This window comes from Oncorhynchus kisutch, linkage group LG6 (assembly GCF_002021735.2).
Source record: "Oncorhynchus kisutch isolate 150728-3 linkage group LG6, Okis_V2, whole genome shotgun sequence".
Classification (NCBI taxonomy): Eukaryota; Metazoa; Chordata; class Actinopteri; order Salmoniformes; family Salmonidae; genus Oncorhynchus; species Oncorhynchus kisutch.
The window spans coordinates 45,507,046-45,529,651 of record NC_034179.2 but is presented as its reverse complement, the minus strand read 5'-3'; the positions used below and the strand labels follow the sequence as shown (position 1 = coordinate 45,529,651).

The window sequence follows — 22,606 nt, the reverse complement described above, 5'->3', positions numbered from 1 at the left end:
AGATTTTTTGATTTCACATCCTTGTCTCTTTCTCAAAGCACATTGAGGCAGAAGATCTGCGGTTTCTCCCCTTGGCTCTTCTCCTACAATGCATTTTGAGAAAGCGGCAAGGATGGAGGATGCAAGGTATCAAGGGAATACCGTACAATTGAGATTCACCCTCTCTTTCTTCTCCTGGTCTCTCCCTTTCCAGGAGGCCATCATCCAAATCATGAAGATGCGCAAGCGGATCACCAACGCCCAGCTGCAGACAGAGCTGGTCGAGATCCTCAAAAACATGTTCCTACCTCAAAAGAAGATGATCAAGGAGCAGATGGAGTGGCTCATTGAGCACAAGTACATCAAGCGGGACGAGACGGATCTCAACACCTTCATCTACATGGCATAACGGTGGTTCTTCAGGCCTGATGGACAATAAAATATTTCCAGGCCTGACTGTCTTAGAGAAAAATAACATCTTTGTATCGTGGGGGTTCAACCCTGATGGACAATAACAATATTTTCATGTTGACCTTTGATAATTTGTTTATCTATTCATGTGGGGAAATAAAGACTTGACTTAGGACAGAGTTACAGAAATGTATAAAAGGAGGAGTTTGTGTGGGGAAAATGAAAAGGTAAAAAAGAAATGAGTTTGAGCTTCTCAGCAGGAGTCCACACCCACCGAGTGTCAGTCATCGTTTTTGTCTAAGAGGCATTTCCTTGTCTGTAGACGGGATGTGGATGGTGGTTGTGAAGGTTTGTCTCTGTTAATGTGGCGTTCGCCTTACTGTCAACCAACCACCACACAGACTGCACCACCTCCCCGACACCATCCATAGACACCCCACCACTATTGGAGTGGCGATGGTTGTTAGGTCTCTCTAATGACATGGAAGGAAGAACGGTAGGAGGTCTGTTTTCCTCTATCTACAGTCCCAAGTTTTGTGCCTGACCAACACTAGTCGCCGGACCTCTTCAACAGAACAAGCTGTGTCCTCTGGCAACTGTCTGAGCCAAGCTGTCGGCCATGTTTTTGTTTGTGGTGAAGAACAAAGAATGAATGCCGCATTCACGTGCTAGTCGGAACTAGGAAACCCTGAATCATTCGACTAACTGTAGTTATACATGTGCTGCGTTCAACAAGTCAATTTCAGAGTTTCTTAGTTCCGACTAGCATGTGAACACTGCATTAAAACGTGACGTCGTTCCTGGACTTTCCCGGACCTAGACTAACATTAGTCCCAGATTTTTTTTAAATATTCTCAATGGAGAATCTTCATTGAAAGTGCACTTTATTCCAGAACTAGGTTTAATCTGGGGTGGGGAAACTGGCTCCACAGTATATATTGTAATTCAGAAATGTTCACAAGAGAGACTGACACACATTTTCTGTTTTGACTGATTTTAAAGTGCAGACTGTTTGCTTTAATTTGAGGGTATGTTCATCCATATTGGGTGAACCATTTAGAAAATACATTAAAGTAGTCAACAGTATTTGGTCCCATATTTTTAGCACACTGTGACTACAAATTGTTGGATGCAATTGCAGTTTGTTTTCTTTGTGTTTTTGATTATATTGTGCCCAATAGAAAGGGCACAATACCATGCATTGTCATTTTGGAGTCACTTTTTTTGTGAATGTTTCCAAACACTTATACATTTAACGTGGATGCAGATAATAATGAATGAATCGTAAATAATAATTGAGAAAGAGGCACAATTATTTGTCCAAATACTTTTTGTTCTCTGTAATGTGGTGACTATGTACAAAAAGTGCTGTAATTTCTGAGCGGTTTACCCAATATGGATGAAATTACCCTCAAATTAAATCTGATAGTCTGCACTTTAACCTCAGTCATTGTATCATTTCAAATGCTGGAGTACAGATCCAAAACATGTCAATGTCAAAATACTGTATATAACCTTCTCTATACATGGTTCTGATGGTAACTACTACAGTACAGAGCTAAAGGAGTGTACAGAAATGTAATGAAATGATGAAATAAACAGCACCTTATAAAAAAAATATGACCGTCAAAATCAACGTTGTCATTCGACCCTGGGCTACTTCCCAAAGCAGGAAAAAGGTGCAAGTAACTACATTTTCTAGCATATGTCCATTGCTAGGCGGCATTAAACTTCGGGAATTCTGATTCCGTCGCTGTCATTTTAAATGGTGCTAAATCTCTGTTGCGGTTACAGCTGGTTTGTAAAGAATGCTGATGTTGAGTATGGCCTGGTGGGTGAACGAATCAAATAAATTGTGTCATGCTCATTGCAAGTTTATATATTTAGGAATTTGTCAAATGGAGTCCTTTTGAAAAGATTTTTGAAAGTTATTGTTAACTCATGTGGAGCCAATTTCCCCACCCCAGATTAAACCTAGTTCTGGAATAAAGTGCACTTTCAATGAAGATTCTCCATTGAGAATATTTTTAAAACAATCTAGAACTAATGTTAGTCTGGGTCCAGGAACGACGTCACGTTTTAATGCAGTGTTCGCATGCTAGTCGGAACTAAGAAACTCTGAAATTTCGAATTGCTTATTAACGCAGCACATGTATAACTACAAACAGTTAGTCTAATGATTCAGGGTTTGCTTTGTGAACTGAAAAACTGCCTGCTGCAATACCCACTTCGAATCCCGTGTGTGCAATATGGTTTATAGCCTAACTCTAGACAAGAAGCCTATGGTCGGGATGCGTCCTTTATAATCTCTTTTTCCTCCAGAAGTTTGCTCTCATTCACTACTCCCCACAAATGTAGACGCATTTAATTATTGTTGGCATGGGCTAGACAGAGTTTCCGTATAGCAGTAATTTCGAAGTCCATGAAGGAAAGAGAACAAGTATACTCTTCGGAAAACAGTAGTGCTAATTGGGACACACACCTGGTCCCTTGCGCTATAGGTTCATTCCAGTCCATGGGTTAATCTTTTTACACAGTATTCTTATCTGTTGCACATCTTGACCACACGAGTGGGGCAGAGTGCAGCCAACAATTTTTCAATTCAGTGATGTGATTTCTTACCAACACTCATCCATTGCATTTATCAGACAACATTAATAGCGTATTGAAGACATTTCGCTCATAATGTTTTTAAAGTCTGAGTAGGCCATCACAAAATTAGCACGTTTAATAAGATTTGCACTTGCTTTAAGTGTACGTTTGGTGTCAACACCGACACCGCACATGCTCAGTCCGCAGCTCCTTGTAGGCTCCTCCCTGGCGTGCACTTGGAGAGGGACATATGGAAAGCCAAAAGGTTCAAATCGTCTTTACCAGAAACATGCAACACTTGTGATTAGTATTTTTTTTCAAGTGTCAAATGTAATTTTCTTTACATGTGCATTTTCCACTTGTCCAGTGTGCTTTTACAGGTGATTTGAACGCTTGTAATTATCATTTTCTCTTGCTTTTTTCAAGTGTCAAATGTAATTTGTGCATGTGATTTTTTTTCACCTGTCCTGTGTGCATTTACAGGTGATTTGAACGATCGTTATGGTCAAATTTTACACATGTTTATTACACCTGTCCAGTGTGCATTTGCAGGTGATGAGAACGCTTGTTTTGGTCAATTTTCGCACGTGTTTATTACACCTGTCCAGTGTGCATTTACAGGCGATGTTAACGCTCTAACCCAGAGACTCTTGTCTAGAGACTCGCGCTCTAGTTACTGGGTGGGATGACACCCTGAAGGCCACCAGAGGGCCCAAATACAGCCAGCTCCCTTCCCCAGTGATATGGGGAGAGGGCCAGAGAGGACTGAGGCTTTCCCAGGGATGGGGCCCAGACCCCCGTAGAGGGGTGCTTACCCCCTCCCATGGCCACCAGGGGGCACCAGTATATCTAGCCAGCCCCCTGCAGCAGGCCAGGGAGATGAGGGGAGAGGGCTGAGGTCGACCGAGGGAGAGGGGGCCACCCCCCAGAGAGTGGGGCCAAACCCCGCCAACGGCAAACAGAGGGCGCCAATACATCCAGACAGCTCCCTGCCCAGGGATATCGGGGGTGAGGGCCAGAGAAAGCTGAGGCCATCTCAGGGAGGGGGGACCGACCCCTGCCCAGGGCCATCGGGGGCGACACTACATCCACCTATCTCCCTGCACTAGGGATATTGGTGGAGAAGGCCAGAGAGGGATGGGGCCATCCCAGGGAGAGGGGGGCTGACCCCCGCCCACAGCCACCAGGGGGCGCCACTACCTCCACCGAGCTCCCTGAATCAGGGAAATAGGGGGAGAGACGGACGGAGAGGGCTGGGGCCGACTCAGGGAGGGGGGGCCAACCCCTGCTCGCGGCCACCAGGGGCGCCACTAGATCCACCCAGCTCCCTGCACCAGAGAAAGGGGGGAGAGGGACGAAAATGGGGGGCCAACCCCCGGGGGAGAGTTCCAGAGAGGGATGGGCCCTATCCAATGAGAGGGGGGCCAACACCCGGAGAGGGTGGCCATCCTCCTGCCCCCAACCACCAGGTGTAGCCACTACATCGGCCCTGCTCTCTGCACCAGGAAGAGAGTATGGGAGACTGCCAGAGAGAGATGGGCCAACCCAGGGAGGAGGGGCTGACCTTGGAGAGAGGGCCCGACCACTGCCCGTGGTCACCAGGGTCACCACCTAAATACACCCGGAGAAAGCTGGGGCTGACCCAGAGAGCAGGAGCTGATCTCCAGACAGGGGGGGCCGACCCCCGCTCACTTCCACTTCATCCAGCCAGGGATGGCCCCCCTCTCGGGGTGATGGCCCCCCTTCCTGGATAGGGCCCATCCCTCTCTGGAACTCTCCCCCAGGGGTTGGCCCCCCATTCCTGCCCTCTCCCCCATTTCTATGGTGCAGGGAGCTCATTAATTCTCCCCTTCTCCTCTGATGTATTCCATATTTCCCACTTCCTCACCATACAGTAGCAACAAACTATTAGAAACGGTACTAATTTCATTCAACCTTTTAAAAATTGTTGTATTTACAGTAGACATTTCCATATCATAGTCTAGTCCAAAACTAATGACAATGTTTCAGAATGTAAAAAGTAACCATACAAAACATACATCATTTTAGCAGACATTGCATTAGAACAACCACTAGATACACTCTTAGAGAAAAAGGTTCCAAAGCGTTCTTCGGCTGTCCCATTAGTATAACCCTTTTGGGTTCCATGTAGACCCATCTGTGGAAAGGGTTCTACATGGAACCCAAAATGGTTCTACTTGGAACAAAAAAGGTTCTACCTGGAACCAACAAGGGTTCTTCAAAAAGTTATCCTATGGGGACAGCCGAATAACCCTTTTAGGGTCTAGACAGCACCTTTTTTCTAAGAGTATAGTTTTATCAGAGACATTTTTAGGAAAAGCAGCTCATTTAGCAAGCGCATAAAATGTCTATCGGATATAAATAGCTAGTAGTTATTGTTCTATAGGCTTTCCTCCTTGCTAGTCTGCAGGTGCATGAGTACTTGATTATGATGTTGTGGCTGTAACATTTCCTGGACATTGCATAAGTACAACAACAACTAGAACTAACAACTTTATCAGATATACATTTTCAGGAAAAGCAGCTCATTTAGCAAGACAGAAGACTATTGCTAGCTAGCTAACCAGCTATGCTATTTCAATGAAAATAAGATAGCTAGTGAGCGTCAACTTTGTAGTTGTAATGCAACATGGAAACGCTTTTAAAAATTTCGCCTTGCTGTATTGTTTACATTAGTAAATGTAATTGACTAATTTTAACAATTTGATCCATATTTAGCAACATCTCCCACCCCCCGAGTAAGCAATTCACCCTGACCAGACGGATATCAAACAAAGTCAAACTCCTGGAAATTGACAAGGGAGGGGCTACAAAGTGGTACTTTCAGACCCTTGAAATTGTGCTAGTTACTACATAGACGTTCAAAACGTGTGCTGTAGCACAATTTCATGCATCTGAAAGTACAACATTCATGCTTTCTAACCGATTGGTGTACATTTTTAAACTTAATTCTTCCGCATGTCCTTTTTGCATGAACAGGTGAATAAAACACGTCTTCTTAATTTCACACATTGTGAGCATTTTTACCCTAGATTTTTTTCACCTGTTGTGTTTGCATTTCCAAGTGTAGGAAACGCGTGTCTTCTGTGAAGTTACTTTTCAAAGTAGGAATTTCCCAGTTGAAGGACAATTATATGGTTGATTTTCTCTTTTCCAAAAGCCATAAAGCTTTTCGTAAAGCCTTTATATTTAGAAAAATATAATTGTTTTAATATACAGTATATATAAATATAGAAGCCCACTGATTGATTCCTTCAAGCAAGCTTAAGATCGAAAAACATCGATGGAGGTGCTCTTTCGCTACCTATCTGTAAGTGTGCTATTTTATTTCCAGATTTTAGATATAATTTTATACATTCCATCGCGGTTTACAACTAGTACTGTATAGCGTTTATGAATGTGTTTTTCTCTTCTATAAGTCTGCTAGCATGTTGTGCTAACTAGCTTCTCTTACCATTATATTGTATGTTAGCTAGCTAGCCGGTTATCTTTCTTTTGTACTGACTAGCCAAGAGGATGTTGTACCTAGTTTGTTTACTAATTTCATAGTAAAGATTTCGCCCTTTTTTGACAAGTTATTTGCCATTTCATGCCATCTGTCAGCCCAGCAACTTGTGATAGAAATGTATGGCGCCATCGTTATGTTACTGTAACTGACTTTGTTATCTATTTAATTCCCAGTACGTTACACTTTTGTTTTTCATTTATTTCTACTTGGAAAGTTCCAGGTTCATACAGGGAGAATAGATTGTTATGTTGTTGTGTGCTCCACTATAATAAATTGTCTTTTCACATGTCATAAATACAGTGGATTGTTACAGGGCATTCCTTTCTTATTTCTTGACATGTGCTTATAGCTCAAGGTATTTCATCTCTGTCATTGTGTTGTACAGCAATCGAGACTGTAACTTGCAAGAACCTGAAGTTCCAAGTGTGGGATCTTGTTGGACAGACGAGTTTCAGGTAATTATATGAATACCACGACAAGCTGTTCATGTATATGCATAAACACATAGACATTGTTGAGTGTAAAAGGAAGACTGAAGCTTCCTCAAGGCATCACAACATGCCACACATCTCTTTGTATAAATGGTTTGGCCTACTTGCCTCTGCTCGCCAGTCTCTCCCCTAAACCTTCTTTCTCTTTCCTCTATCCCCATTTTTGTACCCCAAACCATGAGCTACTGAGCTAATTGATCAATTCAGTTATTGACTTAATTCAACACACCTGGTCTTCCAAGGTCATTTAAATCAAAAACAATGTGCCTGCAGCACTCCAGGACCAGGATTGCCAACCTCTGACATACTGTATCGGAGGGAACACACTGCTTTCATTTTGAGATTTCTGCAATACAACCCAACAAAAGTGGCCACGCTGTTGATCCCTCACTTAAACCACACACACATACAAACATTTGATTGAAGATTACATTATATGCCGGTACTTTATTTGAAATCATAAATTACATTACATTAAATCACTTTTCTCTACACAACTAGGCTGCCCATAACAGCTAAAACAGAGCTGTACTTCACCAGTTGCTTTGCTCTACTCTTAGACAGGCCTTCAATCTGGAGGACACATACCGTAAGCCTATGTACGTGGCCAAGACGGTATCCACTTGCACTTATATCCAAGGCAGTCCGAGCATGATACAAGATTATCTTATTTCAGATGCTTGTCAGCAAAGGCCTGATCCATTTAACAGTGAAATAGCAGTGCAGCCCCCCCCCCCTGATGATGAGGAAACCTCCTCATCATCATCATCTATGAGCTTCCGCTTACATAATAATGTTTATGGAGGTGTGTTTGCTGTTGGTGAGGCTACATTTCTCACCTCAATGGCTATCTGGTCATTGAGATGGTAATGTCTAGTTGTATACTTGTCCTTGTATGGACACCAACCATTCAACACACTCCATTGCATTTGACAGTGTGTAAGATACAGAATGAGTCATGTTTTGCAGTGCACCAGAGTGCTACAATGTGTTTTTTTGAATAAAAAAAATGTAAGCACAAAAGCACAATTCTGGTAAATGGGAAGGGAGACAGTGGTCAGCATAGTCCAGCAGTGAGTTTTCCCTGCAGCCTTAAGCTCGACCAATGGTGCCACACACACAGTTGTTTAATATGGCTTATTTGTCTTCCCACTAACATGCCATTCAGTAATATAAAATGAAGATAAATACTGGCCAGGGTCGAGTGTATAGAAACATCTGCAGGGACATTCAAGTATGAATGTAGTGTATGACGAATGATTTGTTTTACATTACGCAATTAACATCAACTACTACTGAAAAACAGGAATTATTCTAAACTTTCCTGTGTTTTCTGTGTTGCTTTTTTTTTCACAGGGAAATGCACGAATAGTCACCATGCAGTATGTCTGAAGTTGGGAAGCAGCCTCAACTGGGAAACACAAATGGGCTGTTCACACAAGACAACACTTTTCGAGTGAAACTGTGGTATCCAGTCACGACCATATTCTGTATCAGATTCAGCAATAGTCTGTCATTATGAATTGCTTTGTCTTGAAATCCATTTTCCTTACCTTATCCTGACACTTTTTTTGGAACCTTTAGATAGAAATGTATTGTGTGGAACAAACAAGCCTCACTGACTGTAGAATAACAAATCATGTCAGCTCTATTTATAACATTTCTATTGGCAACATTTGCCTACTGAAAGTGCCCCAGGAAATCGAGTGGTACAATCAGGGGTGTAATCATTACACAAAATCTATTGCAAAACGTTTAGTCTTTCACAAAACGTTTTGTAACAGAAAACGTTTACTGCCGATGCTGTTCAGTTCCATTTTGTTCTTAACTCCCTTTCCTCTACTACTACTTTTCCTAGCTTCCTTTCCTCGTTTCCTTTCCTATTGTTTGTGTTTCCTTTCCTGGATTGGGATTGGGATATTTTAAATTGCTATTACTTTTTTTTACATTTGTGAATGATGTATGCAAGGTGTCTGACTGCATATAAAAAAGGAATTTTATGTCAGTTCTAAATTTAAATTACACTTCAATTGTTGTGGCAATGAGGACTTCAAATAGTGATCAAATAAAATAAAAGTGTATTGGTCGCATACACAGTTTTGTACGTCAAAGAGCATTTGGAATTTTACACCAGTGACAAAGTGTACACACTACTATTTTCCCCAATATAGTGATTTCTTTTTAATAAACTCATCAAAGAAATAAACATCTTCTCACTGTCAACTGTGTTTATTTTCAGCAAACTTAACATGTGTAAATATTTGTATGAGCATAACAAGGTTCAACAACTGAGACATAAACTGAACAAGTTCCACAGACATGTGACTAACAGAAATGGAATAATGTGTCCCTGAACAAAGGGGGGGTCAAAATCAAAAGTAACAGTCATTAAGTACTGCATTAAGTACTGCAGTGCATCTCCTCATGGACTGCACCAGATTTGCCAGTTCTTGCTGTGAGATGTTACCCCACTCTTCCACCAAGGCAAGTTCCCGGACATTTCTGGGGGGAATGGCCCAAGCCCTCACCCTCCGATCCAACAGGTCCCAGATGTGCTCAATGGGATTGAGATCCGGGCTCTTCCCTGGCCATGGCAGAACACTGACATTCCTGCCTTTCAGGAAATCACGGTAACCACATGAGGGAGAAGGATGTCTTCCCTGTAACGCACAGCGTTGAGAATGCCTGCAATGACAACAAGCTCAGTCCAATGATGCTGTGACACACCGCCCCAGACCATGACAGACCCTCCACCTCCACATCGATCCCACTCCAGAGTACAGGCCTCGGTGTAATGCTCATTCCTTCGACAGTAAAGGTGAATCCGAACATCACCCCTGGTGAGACAAAACTGTGATTCGTCAGTGAAGAGCACTTTGTGCCAGTCCTGTCTGGTCCAGCAACGGTGGGTTTTGCCCATAGGCGACGTTGTTGCCAGTGATGTCTGGTGAGGACCTGCCTTTCAACAGGCCTACAAGCCCTCAGACCAGCCTCTCTCAGCCTGTTGCAGTCAGTCTGAGCACTGATGGAGGAATTGTGCATTCCTGGTGTAACTCTGGCAGTTGTTGTTGCCATCCTGTACCTGTCCCGCAGGTGTGATGTTCGGATGTATCGATCCTGTGCAGGTGTTGTTACACGTGGTCTGCCACTGTGAGGACGAACAGCTGCCCATCCTGTCTCCCTGTAGAGCTGTCATAGGCATTTCACAGTGCGGACATTGCAATTTATTGCCCTGGCCACATCTGCAGTCCTCGTGCCTAAGGCACGCTAACACAGATGAGCAGGGACCCTGGGCATCTTTCTTTTGGTGTTTTTCAGAATCAGTAGAAAGGCCAATTTAGTGTCCTAAGTTTTCAGAGCTGTGACCTTAATTGCCTACCCTCTGTAAGCTGTTAGTGCCTTAATGACAGTTCCACAGGTGCATGTTCATTAATTGTTTATGGTTCATTGACAAGCATGGGAAACAGTGGTTTAAACCCTTTAGAATGAAGATCTGTGAAGTTATTTGGATTTTATGAATTATCTTTGAAAGACAGGGTCCTGAAAAAGGGCCGTTTCTTTTTTTTGCTGAGTTTATTTATACATTTTCAATATTTTATAACGTATATAATGGCCTAGCTTACTGCTTGGGCTTATTAGTCACCCATGAATAATAATAAAAAATGCTACCTGTAAATGTGCACTGGACAGGTGTTTAGAACACGTGTAACAATGACATTTGACACTTGAAAAAAACACGTGAAAAATGATAATTACGAGCGTTCAAATCACCTATAAACGCACACTGAACAAGTGGGAAAAAACACATGTTAAGAAAATCTACATTTGACACTTTTTAAAAAGCAAGTGAAACATGATAATGACAAAGTGTAGACATGTTCCGAGTAAAACGATTTGAACCTTTTGGCTTTCCATAGGGGAGAGCGAGATTGCAAGCGGTTCGGAGGGGGGTGCGTTGCTCAGGCAGGACCGAGGAGGAATCACAGCAGCCCCGGCTGGGACTGCCATACCCGACCCGCTGGATCCCCGGAGGAACAGAGAGAACACGTCGCCCAAGGGAGAGGAGCTCTGTTCAGGTAACAGTAAAACAACACCGCCTCATTTGCATTAGGGACCTCGCTGCAGATGCCGCTTTTGTAATCCGTGCAATACGAGTGACTGTGGTTGAGGAGGTGATGGGAGGCGGGAACAGTAGTTGGAAGGAAAATACAGTAGGCTAGTCATGCGAGCTGCTGCCGGGGCTTGTGTTGTGCTCAAAGTAGGGTGCATATACGAGACATGATCCATTACCAACGGAGTTAGCCTATGCCTCGCCGTCCGTTGGGAGCATTGTTTGACCCGTCGCGTGCACTGCTGTGGGATACCACGCGCGAAGGAAGTCTTTCAATATGTGGTTATTAGCTAGGATCTGCTCTTTCCACAATTGGCAACAGAATAACAACATATTATCCCACCAAACAATAGACTACCGCTGCAACCTTGATTTCTAGCTACAGTTTGCCACTATTGCTATAACCCTATTTTCTTATTTATGCCTTCCAGAAGGGCTTGCAGTAGAGTGGTGCTTATTTGATCATTTTGATATTTCAGGAGAATGCATTGCTAACTTGCTCCTTCTGATATGCGAGGACCAAGTTGATAATTGTCTGGTTTTAAGACCAACACCCACGAGGATACTGTCCTCTCCTTGCCCGACGACCCTGCATTTAATTCCGTTGCTCTATCGACTGCTAGTTGGCCGGAGCGATGTGGATGGATAGGTAGCTAGACAAATTGTCTCCCATAGCTACCAGGCGCAGCTGTGTCCAAATTATAGGCTCTTATTATTACCGTTACGACCGTCTAAACCTTCAATCTTTCACCTAAACAGTTACACAGACTTGAGTAAATAGCCTATTGTTAAAGGCAGACAAATGGTCAGATAGATCTAGGTCAGAACACGAACAGTCCATTGCGAAATAAGAAAGGTCTACAATAGGCCTGATTGCCTTAAATTATGTCATATGCAAGCCATTTGTAAAACTATATGTAATCTGAACTCCCTTGGTGATTCTTAAATGTAGGTCCATGTGACACAACTAATATAGCCTACTGGATGCTAGCTCTCTCTCTCTCCTGTAAGAAGCCTTGCCTATTTGTCCCCCAACTCCAGCTTCCCAACTCCAGTCATCGAGTACACCCAACAGTAGGCTACATATTTTTGTTGTGGCCCTGGACAAGCATACCTTGACAAGTTGTATCAGGTGTTTTTGTCTGGGGTTACAATTGTGCTCTTGGGGGTACTCAGGCACCGAGGTTGGGAAACACCGCCATAATGCACTCATCTTTTGTTATGACTAATGCATCTGGCCTATAAAGGCCAGCCTATTAGTTATAGCAAATTATGATGCATGTTGGCTGATAGGTTAAGAGAGTGACGGAGGATGACGAAACGGAACGTTCCTATGGAAATGAATTGTATAGAGCGCAAATGATTGTCTGTCAGATAGAAATAGGAAATCGTGTCGTCTCTATTCATTCTATTTCTATATGCAACATTCAGGGCCCGGTTTCCCAAAAGCATCTTAAGGTCATAACTAGACGGATCCATCTTTTACCAATTGTACATCATAATTATATATATATTTTTTTTTTGCTAACCGTATCCCTTTTCTAACTTTAACTTAATTCTCCTAACCTGTTACGCTATTATCCTGCTGCGTAAGTTATCCTATCTGACGTTAATTTGACAAAAGCTGGATCCCTCCTAGCTTTAAGGCTAAGTTAATCGTTAGAACCTTCATAGGAACATCGCTGAATCTCAGAGCTCTTTCCCAAAATCATCCTTACTAAAGTTGCACATGAAAACACTTGTTATTTACCAACTTCCTCAGACCACTCGTAGAACAGCTAAGTTCGTCGTTAGATTAGTTTTTTCCCTACTGCTTCACTTTATGTGCATTACCGCTAAACATAAAATGTTGATTCTATCTGTCTCTCTGTGAGCGCCGATAACTTCACAACGAAGTTGACTACAAATACAAAGTTGCCAATGTCTTTGCAATTGTAACAAACAATTAAAGGACAAAAATATGCTCCAAATAAAAACTGAGATGACTGCAGTTAAAGATAAATAGCTTACCTACAGTATATGCTTCATATTAATATTAAAATCAATTTCATGTTCATTCCATTTCTTTTTCTAGTTGGCTACTGTCTGTAACTTTTGTGTAGCCTGACAGGTGCGCAATGATGTGCCAGATCTTAATTGTATGCATTATTATAGGGTCTAGTTAATATTTTCAGCCATAGGTGATAATATCTCTGTAGGAGCTGATCCGTTGTCATTATTGTGGAATAGTTCTAATGTTAAGGTAAGATTTGAATGGAGAAAGGCAGCGCTGCAATCAGCTTTCTTTCGATCCTAGCTGTTATCAATCTAATCGGTATCGATGCGTTCCTCAACACACACACTTAGCAAATGTTCTCTCTGTGTGGTGTTTTGGGAAACACTGTTTAAATATTCCGCGTTGCAGGACAGATGTATTGTTAAAACACTCGTAAGCCTAAGTTCCTTCGCTATCGGGAAACCAGGGCCTGAACATTTCAGGTTCATGAATACACCACTGATGTCAGATGCATGGATCGGCCAACTTCTAGCTTGCTAGAGGAGACTGCAGAAAGTATGGCATAATGCTGCTGGCTGGGATAGCCCTCCTCATAACACATTCAGGAGGGGGTGAGGGAGAGAGGGAAGGCCCTGCCTGCCTGTGGTGCACCCCTCCACCAGCCAACCAGTGCAGGTATCCCCTCTTTCAGTTTTTTCTCTGCACTACCACACAGGGAGATGGAGAGAGGCGTATCTCTCTCTTTTGCACATTCTTTTGCACTTCTGCACTACCACACCAACAAAGAAAAAGAGGATCTCTTTCTCTCACGCTCTCTTCTTTGTCTTTCTCTGCACTACCACACCACCAAGAGAAAGATGGAGTCTCTCTCTCTCTCTGTGTGTGTGTGCGTGTGTGTGTGTGTGTGTGTGTGTACAGTATTGTTCCTCCAGATCCATGGGTGTAATCAGGATGTTGGCAGTCCTCATCCTCGAGACAATCACTTTGTCTGTGTCCTATCAGAAGACCAGACATATGTCCCAAATGGCTCCTTATTTACTGTACTACATTTAAGGGCCCTGGTCAAAATGTCTGAATTATATTATATTATTTGATACTCTAGTAGTCTCATTAAATGAACCCTAGCAATGACAAACCATATACTGACTTTGTACCGCCCTTTGCTGCAATAAAAGCCTCCACTCTTCTGGGAAGGCTTTCCACTCGATGTTGGAGCTGCGGGAACTTGTTTGCAGTCAGCAACAAGAGCATTAGTGAGGACAGGCACTGATGTTTGGCGATTAGGCCTTGCTCGCAGTCTGCGTTCCAATTCATCCCAAAGTTGTTTGATGGGGTTGAGGTCAGGGCTCTGTGCAGTCCAGTCAAGTTCTTCCACACCGATCTCGACAAACCATTTCTGTATGGACCTCGCTTTGTGCACAGGGGCATTGTCATGCTGAAACAGGAAAGGGCCTTCCCCAAACTGTTGCCAAGAAGTTGTAAGCACAGAATTGTCTAGTATGTGTGTATGAATGTATACTGTAGCATTAAGATTTCCCTTTCCCTTGATTTCCCCTTCCAATGAAAAACAGCCCCAGACCATTATTACTCCTCCACCAAACTTTACAGTTGGTACTATGCATTGGGGCAGGTAGCATTCTCCTGGCATCCACCAAGCCCAGATTCATCTGTCGGACTACCAGATGGTGAAGCGTGATTCATCACTCCAGAGAACGCATTTCCACTGCTCCAGAGTCCAATGGTGGTGAGCTCTAAACCACTCCAGCTGACACTTGGCATTGCACATGGTGATCTTAGGCTTGTGTGCGGCTGCTTGGCCATGGAAGCCAATTTCATGAAGCTACCGACGAACAGTTCTTGTGCTGACGTTGCTTCCAGAGGCACATTTGGATCTCGGTAGTGAGTGTTGCAGATTATTTTTACGTGCTACGTGCTTCAGCACTCGGTGGTCCCGTTCTGTGAGCTTGTGTGTCCTACCACTTTGCGGCTGAGCCGATGTTGCTCCTAGACGTTTCCGCTTCACAATAACAGCACTTACTGTTGAATTCTAGCAGGGCAGAAATTTGACGAATTGACTTGTTTGAAGGGTGGCATCCTATGACGGTGCCACGTTGAAAGTCACTGAGCTCTTCAGTATGGGCCATTCCACTGCCAATGTTTGTCTATGGAGATCGCATGGCTGTGTGCTCCATTTTATACAGCTGTCAGCAACGGGTGTGGTTGAAATAGCAGAATCCACTAATTTGAAGGAATATACACACACTTATTTTATATATAGTATAGTGTATCACCAACATTTCCAAAACTGAGACAGGCCTACAGTATATGGTTCTCTGTTGCAAGGCTTAAATGGTGCTTTGAAAAGCAATGTTTTTCTGTATGAATAGTTTTAGTATTAGCTAATTAGCCTTTTGGAGGCCCTGAGTGAGATTTTGCCATTGGGTGTAGAGAAAATGTTGCAGTTTTGAAGCATTTTATAAAAAAAAAAACTTGCCCCTTTTCTCCCCAATTTTGTGATATTCAATTGGTAGTTACAATCTTGTCTCATCGCTGCAAAGCTGCGCTGCTTCTTAACACAATGCTTGCTAAACCCGGAAGCCAACCGCACAAATGTCTCGGAGGAAACACCGTTTAACTCACAACTGAGGTCAGCTTGCAGGCGCCCGACCCGCCACAAGGAGTCGCTAGAGCACAATGAGCTTAAGAAATCCCCCAAATAAAAATATTTATTGGTCTGATGTGATTAATAAGGAGCATCCAGACGATGCACTTGATGAATTTATGAAATTGCTTCTACCAATTATTGATAAACATGCACCTGTTAAGAAACTGACCTTTTGAACTTTAAAGGCTTCATGGATTGATGAGGAATTGAAAAACGTTGTTTGAAATAGATGGGGCAAAAGGAGTGGCTAATAAATCTGGCTGCACATCTGACTGGTTGACTTACTGCAAATTGAGAAAATATGTGACTAAACTCAACAAAAAGGAGAAGAAACTGTATTATGAAGCCAAGATCAATGGTATAAAGAATGATGGAAAAAACTTTGGAGCGCTTTAAATAAAATGATGGGCAGAAAGACATTCAACTCCAACTTTGAATCAAATGGCTTATTCATCACAAAACTATTTGATGTTGCCTATTGTTTTAGATCACTACATTGGCAAAGTGGGCAAACAATGAACAGTAAGCCAACTATGGGGGTACCACAGGGTTCAATTCTCGGGCCGACTCTTTTCTCTGTATATATCAATGATGTTGCTCTCGCTGCGGGCGATTCCCTGATCCACCTCTACGCAGACGACATCATTCTGTATACTTCTGGCCCTTCCTTGGCCACTGTGCTATCTAACCTCCAAACAAGCTTCAATGCCATACAACACTCCTTCCGTGGCCTCCAAATGCTCTTTAAACGCTAGTAAAATCAAATGCATGCTTTTCAACCGTTCGCTGCCTGCACCCACACGCCCGACTAGCATCACCACCCTGGATGGTTCCGACCTAGAATATGTGGACATCTATAAGTACCTAGGTGTCTGGCTAGACTGCAAACTCTCCTTCCAGACTCATATCAAACATCTCCAATTCAAAATCAAATCTAGAGTCGGCTTTCTATTTTGCAACGAAGCCTCCACTCACGCCGCAAAACTTACCTTAGTAAAACTGTCTATCCTACCGATCCTTGACTTTGGCGATGTCATCTACAAAATAGCTTCCAATACTTTACTCAGCAAACTGGATGCAGTTTATCACAGTGCCATCCGTTTTGTTACTAAAGCACCTTATACCACCCACAACTGCGACCTGTATGCTCTAGTCGGCTGGCCCTCGCTACATGTTCGTCGCCAGACCCACTGGCTCCAGGTCATCTACAAGTCTATGCTAGGTAAAGCTCCGCCTTATCTCAGTTCACTGGTCACGATGGCAACACCCACCCGTAGCACGCGCTCCAGCGGGTATATCTCACTGATCATCCCTAAAGCCAAAACCTAATTTGGCCGCCTTGTCTTCCAGTTCTCTGCTGCCTGCGGCTGGAACAAATTGCAAAAATCTCTGAAGTTGGAGACTTTTCTCCCCCGCACCAACTTTAAACATCTGCTATCTGAGCAGCTAACCAATCGCTGCAGCTGTACATAGTCCCTCGGTATATAGCCCACCTGTCACACCCTGACCACAGTTTGCTTTGTATGTTTCTATGTTTTGGTTGGTCAGGGTGTGATCTGAGTGGGCATTCTATGTTGGATGTCTTGTTTGTCTATTTCTATGTCTAGCCTGATATGGTTCTCAATCAGAGGCAGGTGTTAGTTCTTGTCTCTGATTGGGAACCATATTTAGGTAGCCTGGGTTTCACTGTGTGTTTGTGGGTGATTGTTCCTGTCTCTGTGTTTTGCACCAGATAGGGCTGTTTTTGGTTTTCCACGTTTATTGTTTTGTTAGTTTATTCATGTCTAGTGTCTTTATTAAAAAACATGAATAACCACCACGCTGCGTTTTGGTCTGCCTCTCCTTCACCAAAAGAAAACCGTCACAGAATCACCCAACCACAACAGGACCAAGCGGCGTGGTAACGGGCAGCAGCAGGAGCAGCGCGATAAAAATGTCTGGACTTGGGAAGAAATCCTCGATGGGAGAGGACCCTGGGCAAAACCAGGGGAGTGTCGCCGTCCCAAGGTGCGGCAGGAGAAGTGGCAGCAGGAGCAGCGTGAGGAGGAATGGACATGGGAGGAAGAATTGGACGGTAAAGGACCCTGGGCACAGCCTGGAGAATATCGCCGCCCCAAAGAAGAGCTGGAGGCGAAGAAGGCGGAGAGGCGCTGATATGAGGAGGCATTATGGCGGCGTGGATGGAAGCCCGAGAGTAAACCCCAAATATTTATTGGGGGGGGCACACAGGAAGTGTGGCGAAGCCAGGTAGGAGACCTGCGCCAACTTCCTGTGCTTACCGGGGGACTGGAGAGACCGGGCAGGCACCGTGTTATGCTATGAAGCACCCGCACGGTGTCCCCAGTGCGGGTGCATAGCCCGGTGCGGTACATTCCAGCTCCGCGTATCGGCCGGGCTAGAGTGGGCATCGAGCCAAGTGCCATGAAGCCGGCTCTATGCATCTGGTCTCCAGTGCGTCTCCTTGGGCCGGCTTACATGGCACCAGCCTTGCGCACGGTGTCCCCGGTTCGCCTGCATAGCCCAGTGCGGGCTATTCCACCTCGCCGCACTGGCAGGGCGACCGGGACCATTCAACCGGGTAAGGTTGGGCAGGCTCGGTGTTCAAGAGCTCCAGTGCGCCTGCGCGGTCCGGTCTATCCGTCACCACCTCCACGCACCAGCCCTCCGGTGGAAGCCCCCCGCACCAGGCTGTCTCTCCGGCTCATCCTTACAGAGGCTCCCGCCTCTCCAGCGCTGCCAGAGCCTTCCTCCTCTCCAGCGCAGCCGGAGTCTCCCGCCTGTTCGGCGCTACCAGAGCTCCTGCCCCTCAGTCCAGAGGCGCCAGAGGTACTCAGTCCAGTGCTGCCAGAGCCTTCCTCTCCAGCGTTGCCAGAGCTTCCCGTCTGCCCAGCGCCATCTGAGCCTCCCGTCTGCCCAGCGCCATCTGAGCTACCCGTTTGCCCAGCGCCGCCTGAGCCACCCGTTTGCCCAGCGCCGCCTGAGCCACCCGTCTGCCCAGCGCCGCCTGAGCCACCCGTCTGCCCAGCGCCATCTGAGCCACCCGTCTGCCCAGCGCCGCCTGAGCCACCCGTCTGCCCAGCGCCGCCTGAGCCACCCGTCTGCCCAGCGCCGCCTGAGCCACCCGTCTGCCCAGCGCCGCCTGAGCCACCCGTCTGCCCAGCGCCGCCTGAGCCACCAGTCTGCCCAGCGCCGCCTGAGCCACCCGTCTGCCCAGCGCCGCCTGAGCCACCCGTCTGCCCAGCGCCGCCTGAGCCACCCGTCTGCCCAGCGCCGCCTGAGCCACCCGTCTGCCCAGCGCCGCCTGAGCCACCCGTCTGCCCAGCGCCGCCAGTCTGCCAGGGGCCGCCAGTCTGCCAGGGGCCGCCAGTGCCGCCAGTCAGCCAGGGGCCGCCAGTCATCCAGGGGCCGCCAGTGCCGCCAGTCAGCCAGGTGCCACCAGTCAGCCAGGTGCCGCCAGTCAGCCAGGGGCCGCCAGTGCCGCCAGTCAGCCAGGGGCCGCCAGTGCCGCCAGGGGCCGCCAGTCAGCCAGGGGCCGCCAGTCAGCCAGGGGCCGCCAGTCAGCCAGGGGCCGCCAGTCAGCCAGGGGCCGCCAGTCAGCCAGGTGCCGCCAGTCAGCCAGGTGCCGCCAGTCAGCCAGGTGCCGCCAGTCAGCCAGGGGCTGCCAGTGCCGCCAGTCAGCCCAGAGGCGCCAGAGCCCCTCAGCCCAGAGGCGCCAGAGCCCCTCAGCCCAGAGGCGCCAGAGCCCCTCAGCCCAGAGGCGCCAGAGCCCCTCAGCCCAGAGGCGCCAGAGCCCCTCAGCCCAGAGGCGCCAGAGACCCTCTGTCCCGAGCTTCCGCCCCTCTGTCCCGAGCTGCCCCTCAGTCCAGTGGGGTCATTAAGTAGGGTCGCCGTGGCTAGGAGGCCACGGAAGCGGACAAGGTGGGGGACTAAGACTACGGTGAAGTGGGGGCCACGTCCAGCACCAGAGCCGCTACCGCGGACAGATGCCCACCCAGACCCTCCAATAGGTTCAGGTTTTGCGGCCGGAGTCCGCACCTTGGGGGGGGGGGGGGGGGTACTGTCACACCCTGACCATAGTTTGCTTTGTATGTTTGTATGTTTTGGTTGGTCAGGGTGTGATCTGAGTGGGCATTCTATGTTGGGTGTCTTGTTTGTCTATTTCTATGTCTGGCCTGATATGGTCCTCAATCAGAGGCAGGTGTTAGTCATTGTCTCTGATTGGGAACCATATTTAGGTAGCCTGGGTTTCACTGTGTGTTTGTGGGTGATTGTTCCTGTCTCTGTGTTTTGCACCAGATAGGGCTGTTTTTGGTTTTCCACGTTTATTGTTTTGTTAGTTTATTCATGTCTAGTGTCTTTATTAAAAAACACGAATAACCACCGCTGCGTTTTGGTCCGCCTCTCCTTCACCAAAAGAAAACCGTTACACCACCCAATTTACCTACCTCATCCTCATACTGTTTTTATTTATTTACTTTTCTGCTCTTTTGCACACTAGTATCTCTACCTGCACATGTTCATCTGATCATTTATCATCCCAGTGTTAATCTGCTAAATTGTAATTATTCACTCCTATGGCCTATTTATTGCCTACCTCCTCATGCCTTTTGCACACAATGTATATAGATTTTCTACTATGTTATTGACTTGTTTATTGTTTACTCCATGTGTAACTCTGTTGTTGTCTGTTCACACGGCTATGCTTTATCTTGGCCAGGTCGCAGTTGCAAATGAGAACTTGTTCTCAACTAGCCTACCTGGTTAAATAATGGTGAAAAAATAAAATAATAATAATATTCATGCATAAAAAAACAAATAATGAAAGAAAAGTGTTGCAAGTTTTAATTTTGTGTGGTTAGTGTGGGAGAAGGTGGAAAAATTGTAATCGATCATTAAGGACAAACCTGGCATTGACAACTTCGATGGAAAGCTACTGAGCATGGTAGCTGACTCTATAGCCACTCCTATCTGTCATATTGTTAATCTGAGCCTAGAGGAAAGTCTTTGTCTTCGGGCCTGGAGGGAAGCCAAAGTAATTCCGCTAACCAAGAGTGGTAAAGCGGCCTTTACTGTTACTAACAGCAGACCTATCAGCTTTCTGCCAGTTCTTAGCAAACTGTTGGAAAACTGGTGTTTGAGCAAATCCAATGCTATTTCTCTGTAAACAAATTAACAACGGACTTTCAGCATGCTTATAGAGAAGGGCACTCAACATGTACTGCACTGACACAAATGACTGATGATTGGTTGTGATGGGTTCGGATTTCTAAACTTATATTATTAATCATTAGTTATACTAGAGACATGAGGAGTGTCATAGTCTGGTTTAAGAAGTTGATGGGTATCTGTAAGAGGAATGTATATGGTAGAGGCAATAAGGCTTGGAATGTACTGAGTGAAGGAAAGAAGGAAAGACGATCACATTTTGGCAGGCACAGATAAGGGTGGAGAGATGTGGTTTAGTAAGGAAGGGGCCCAGGTCAGGTTAAGGAAGAAGGAACAGTGTCACTTAATTTCCTGCCTAGCAACAAAGAGGAGGAAATACCAACCCAAATTGTGGTGTATATGTACTACCACTGGTGGAACCACGTTTTTGTCTTATGCCGCTGTATTGATCCAATGTGTAAATAAACTTGGTTGGAGCTTTCATAGTGTCCGTCAATTTCTTACTCTGATATTTAGAGCCTAAAAGTTTAAAGAAATGGACAATAAGAATATTGTGGGAGCTGTACTGTTAGATTTCAGTGCAGCCTTTGATTTTATTGACCCTAAGCTGTTGTTGAAAAAAATGTATGTGTTATGGCTTTTCAACCTCATGGATTCAGAGCTATTTATCTAATAGCACTCAAAGGGTTTTCTTTAATGGAAGCTTCTCTAATGATAAACATATAAAATGTGGTGTACCGCAGGGCAGCTCTCTAGGCCCTCTACGCTTTTCTATTTTTACCAATGACCTGCCACTGGCATTAAACAAAGCATTTGTGTCCATGTATGCTGATGATTCAACCATGTATGCATCAGCAACCACAACTAATGAAGTCACTGAAACCGTTAACAAAGAGTTGCAGTCTTTTGGAATAGGTGGCCAGTAATAAACTGGTCCTGAACACCTCTAAAACTAAGAGCATTGTATTTGGTACAAATCATTCCCTAAATTCTAGATTTCAGCTGAATCTGGTAATGAATGGAGTGGCTGTTGCACAAGTTCAAGAGACTAAACTACTAAGCTACCTTAGATAAACTGTCATGGTCAAAACATGTAGATTCAATGGTTGTAAAGATGGGGAGAGGTCTGTCCGTAATAAAGAGATTCTCTGCTTTTTTGACACCACACTCCAAAAAGCTAGTTTTGTCTTATCTTAGTTATTGTCCAATCTTGTGGTCGAGTGCTGCAAGGAAATACCTAGTTAAGCTGCAGCTGGCCCAGAACAGAGTGCCATGTTATGCTCTTTATTGTAATCAGAGGGCTGATATAAATACTATGCATGCCAGTCTCTCTTGGCTGAGAGTTGAGGAGAGAATGACTGCATCACTTATTTTTATAAGAACCATTAATGAGTTGAATACCCCAAATTGTTTGCATAGTAACTTACACACACGCCACCAGACATGCCACCAGGGGTCTTTTCACAGTCTCCAAAACCAGAACAAATTCAAGAAAGCGTACAGTATTATATAGAGACATTATTACAAGAACAGCAAACCCCTTTAAAAAATGTGTCCTTAAGCTGTTCCTGTCTATTAATGTATTATGTCATGTTTCATGTTTTGTGTGAACCCCAGGAAGTGTTGCAACAGCTAATGGGGATCCTAATAAAATAACCCCAGCCAA

The 22,606-nt window shown here is 45.1% G+C and overlaps 2 protein-coding genes across 8 annotated transcripts in view; both read left to right on the top strand.

Annotated features, from left to right (window-relative positions):
* Window positions 1–2,010, top strand: part of LOC109892906 (cullin-5) — a 42,930-nt gene extending 40,920 nt beyond the window's left edge. For all 7 annotated transcript variants that reach the window (XR_004210324.1, XM_020485775.2, XM_020485774.2 and 4 more), the window contains one exon: window positions 194–2,010. Coding sequence is in view for 6 of the 7 variants with exons in the window: in XM_020485775.2 (XP_020341364.1) it covers window positions 194–388 (195 nt within the window). In the remaining variant the exon portion in view is untranslated. The remainder of the gene's footprint in view (window positions 1–193) is intronic.
* An 8,817-nt stretch (window positions 2,011–10,827) lies between these two features.
* Window positions 10,828–22,606, top strand: part of LOC109892893 (calpain-5) — a 61,821-nt gene continuing 50,042 nt past the window's right edge. The window contains exon 1 of the mRNA XM_020485759.2: window positions 10,828–11,078. The gene's annotated coding sequence lies outside the window, so the exon portion shown is untranslated. The remainder of the gene's footprint in view (window positions 11,079–22,606) is intronic.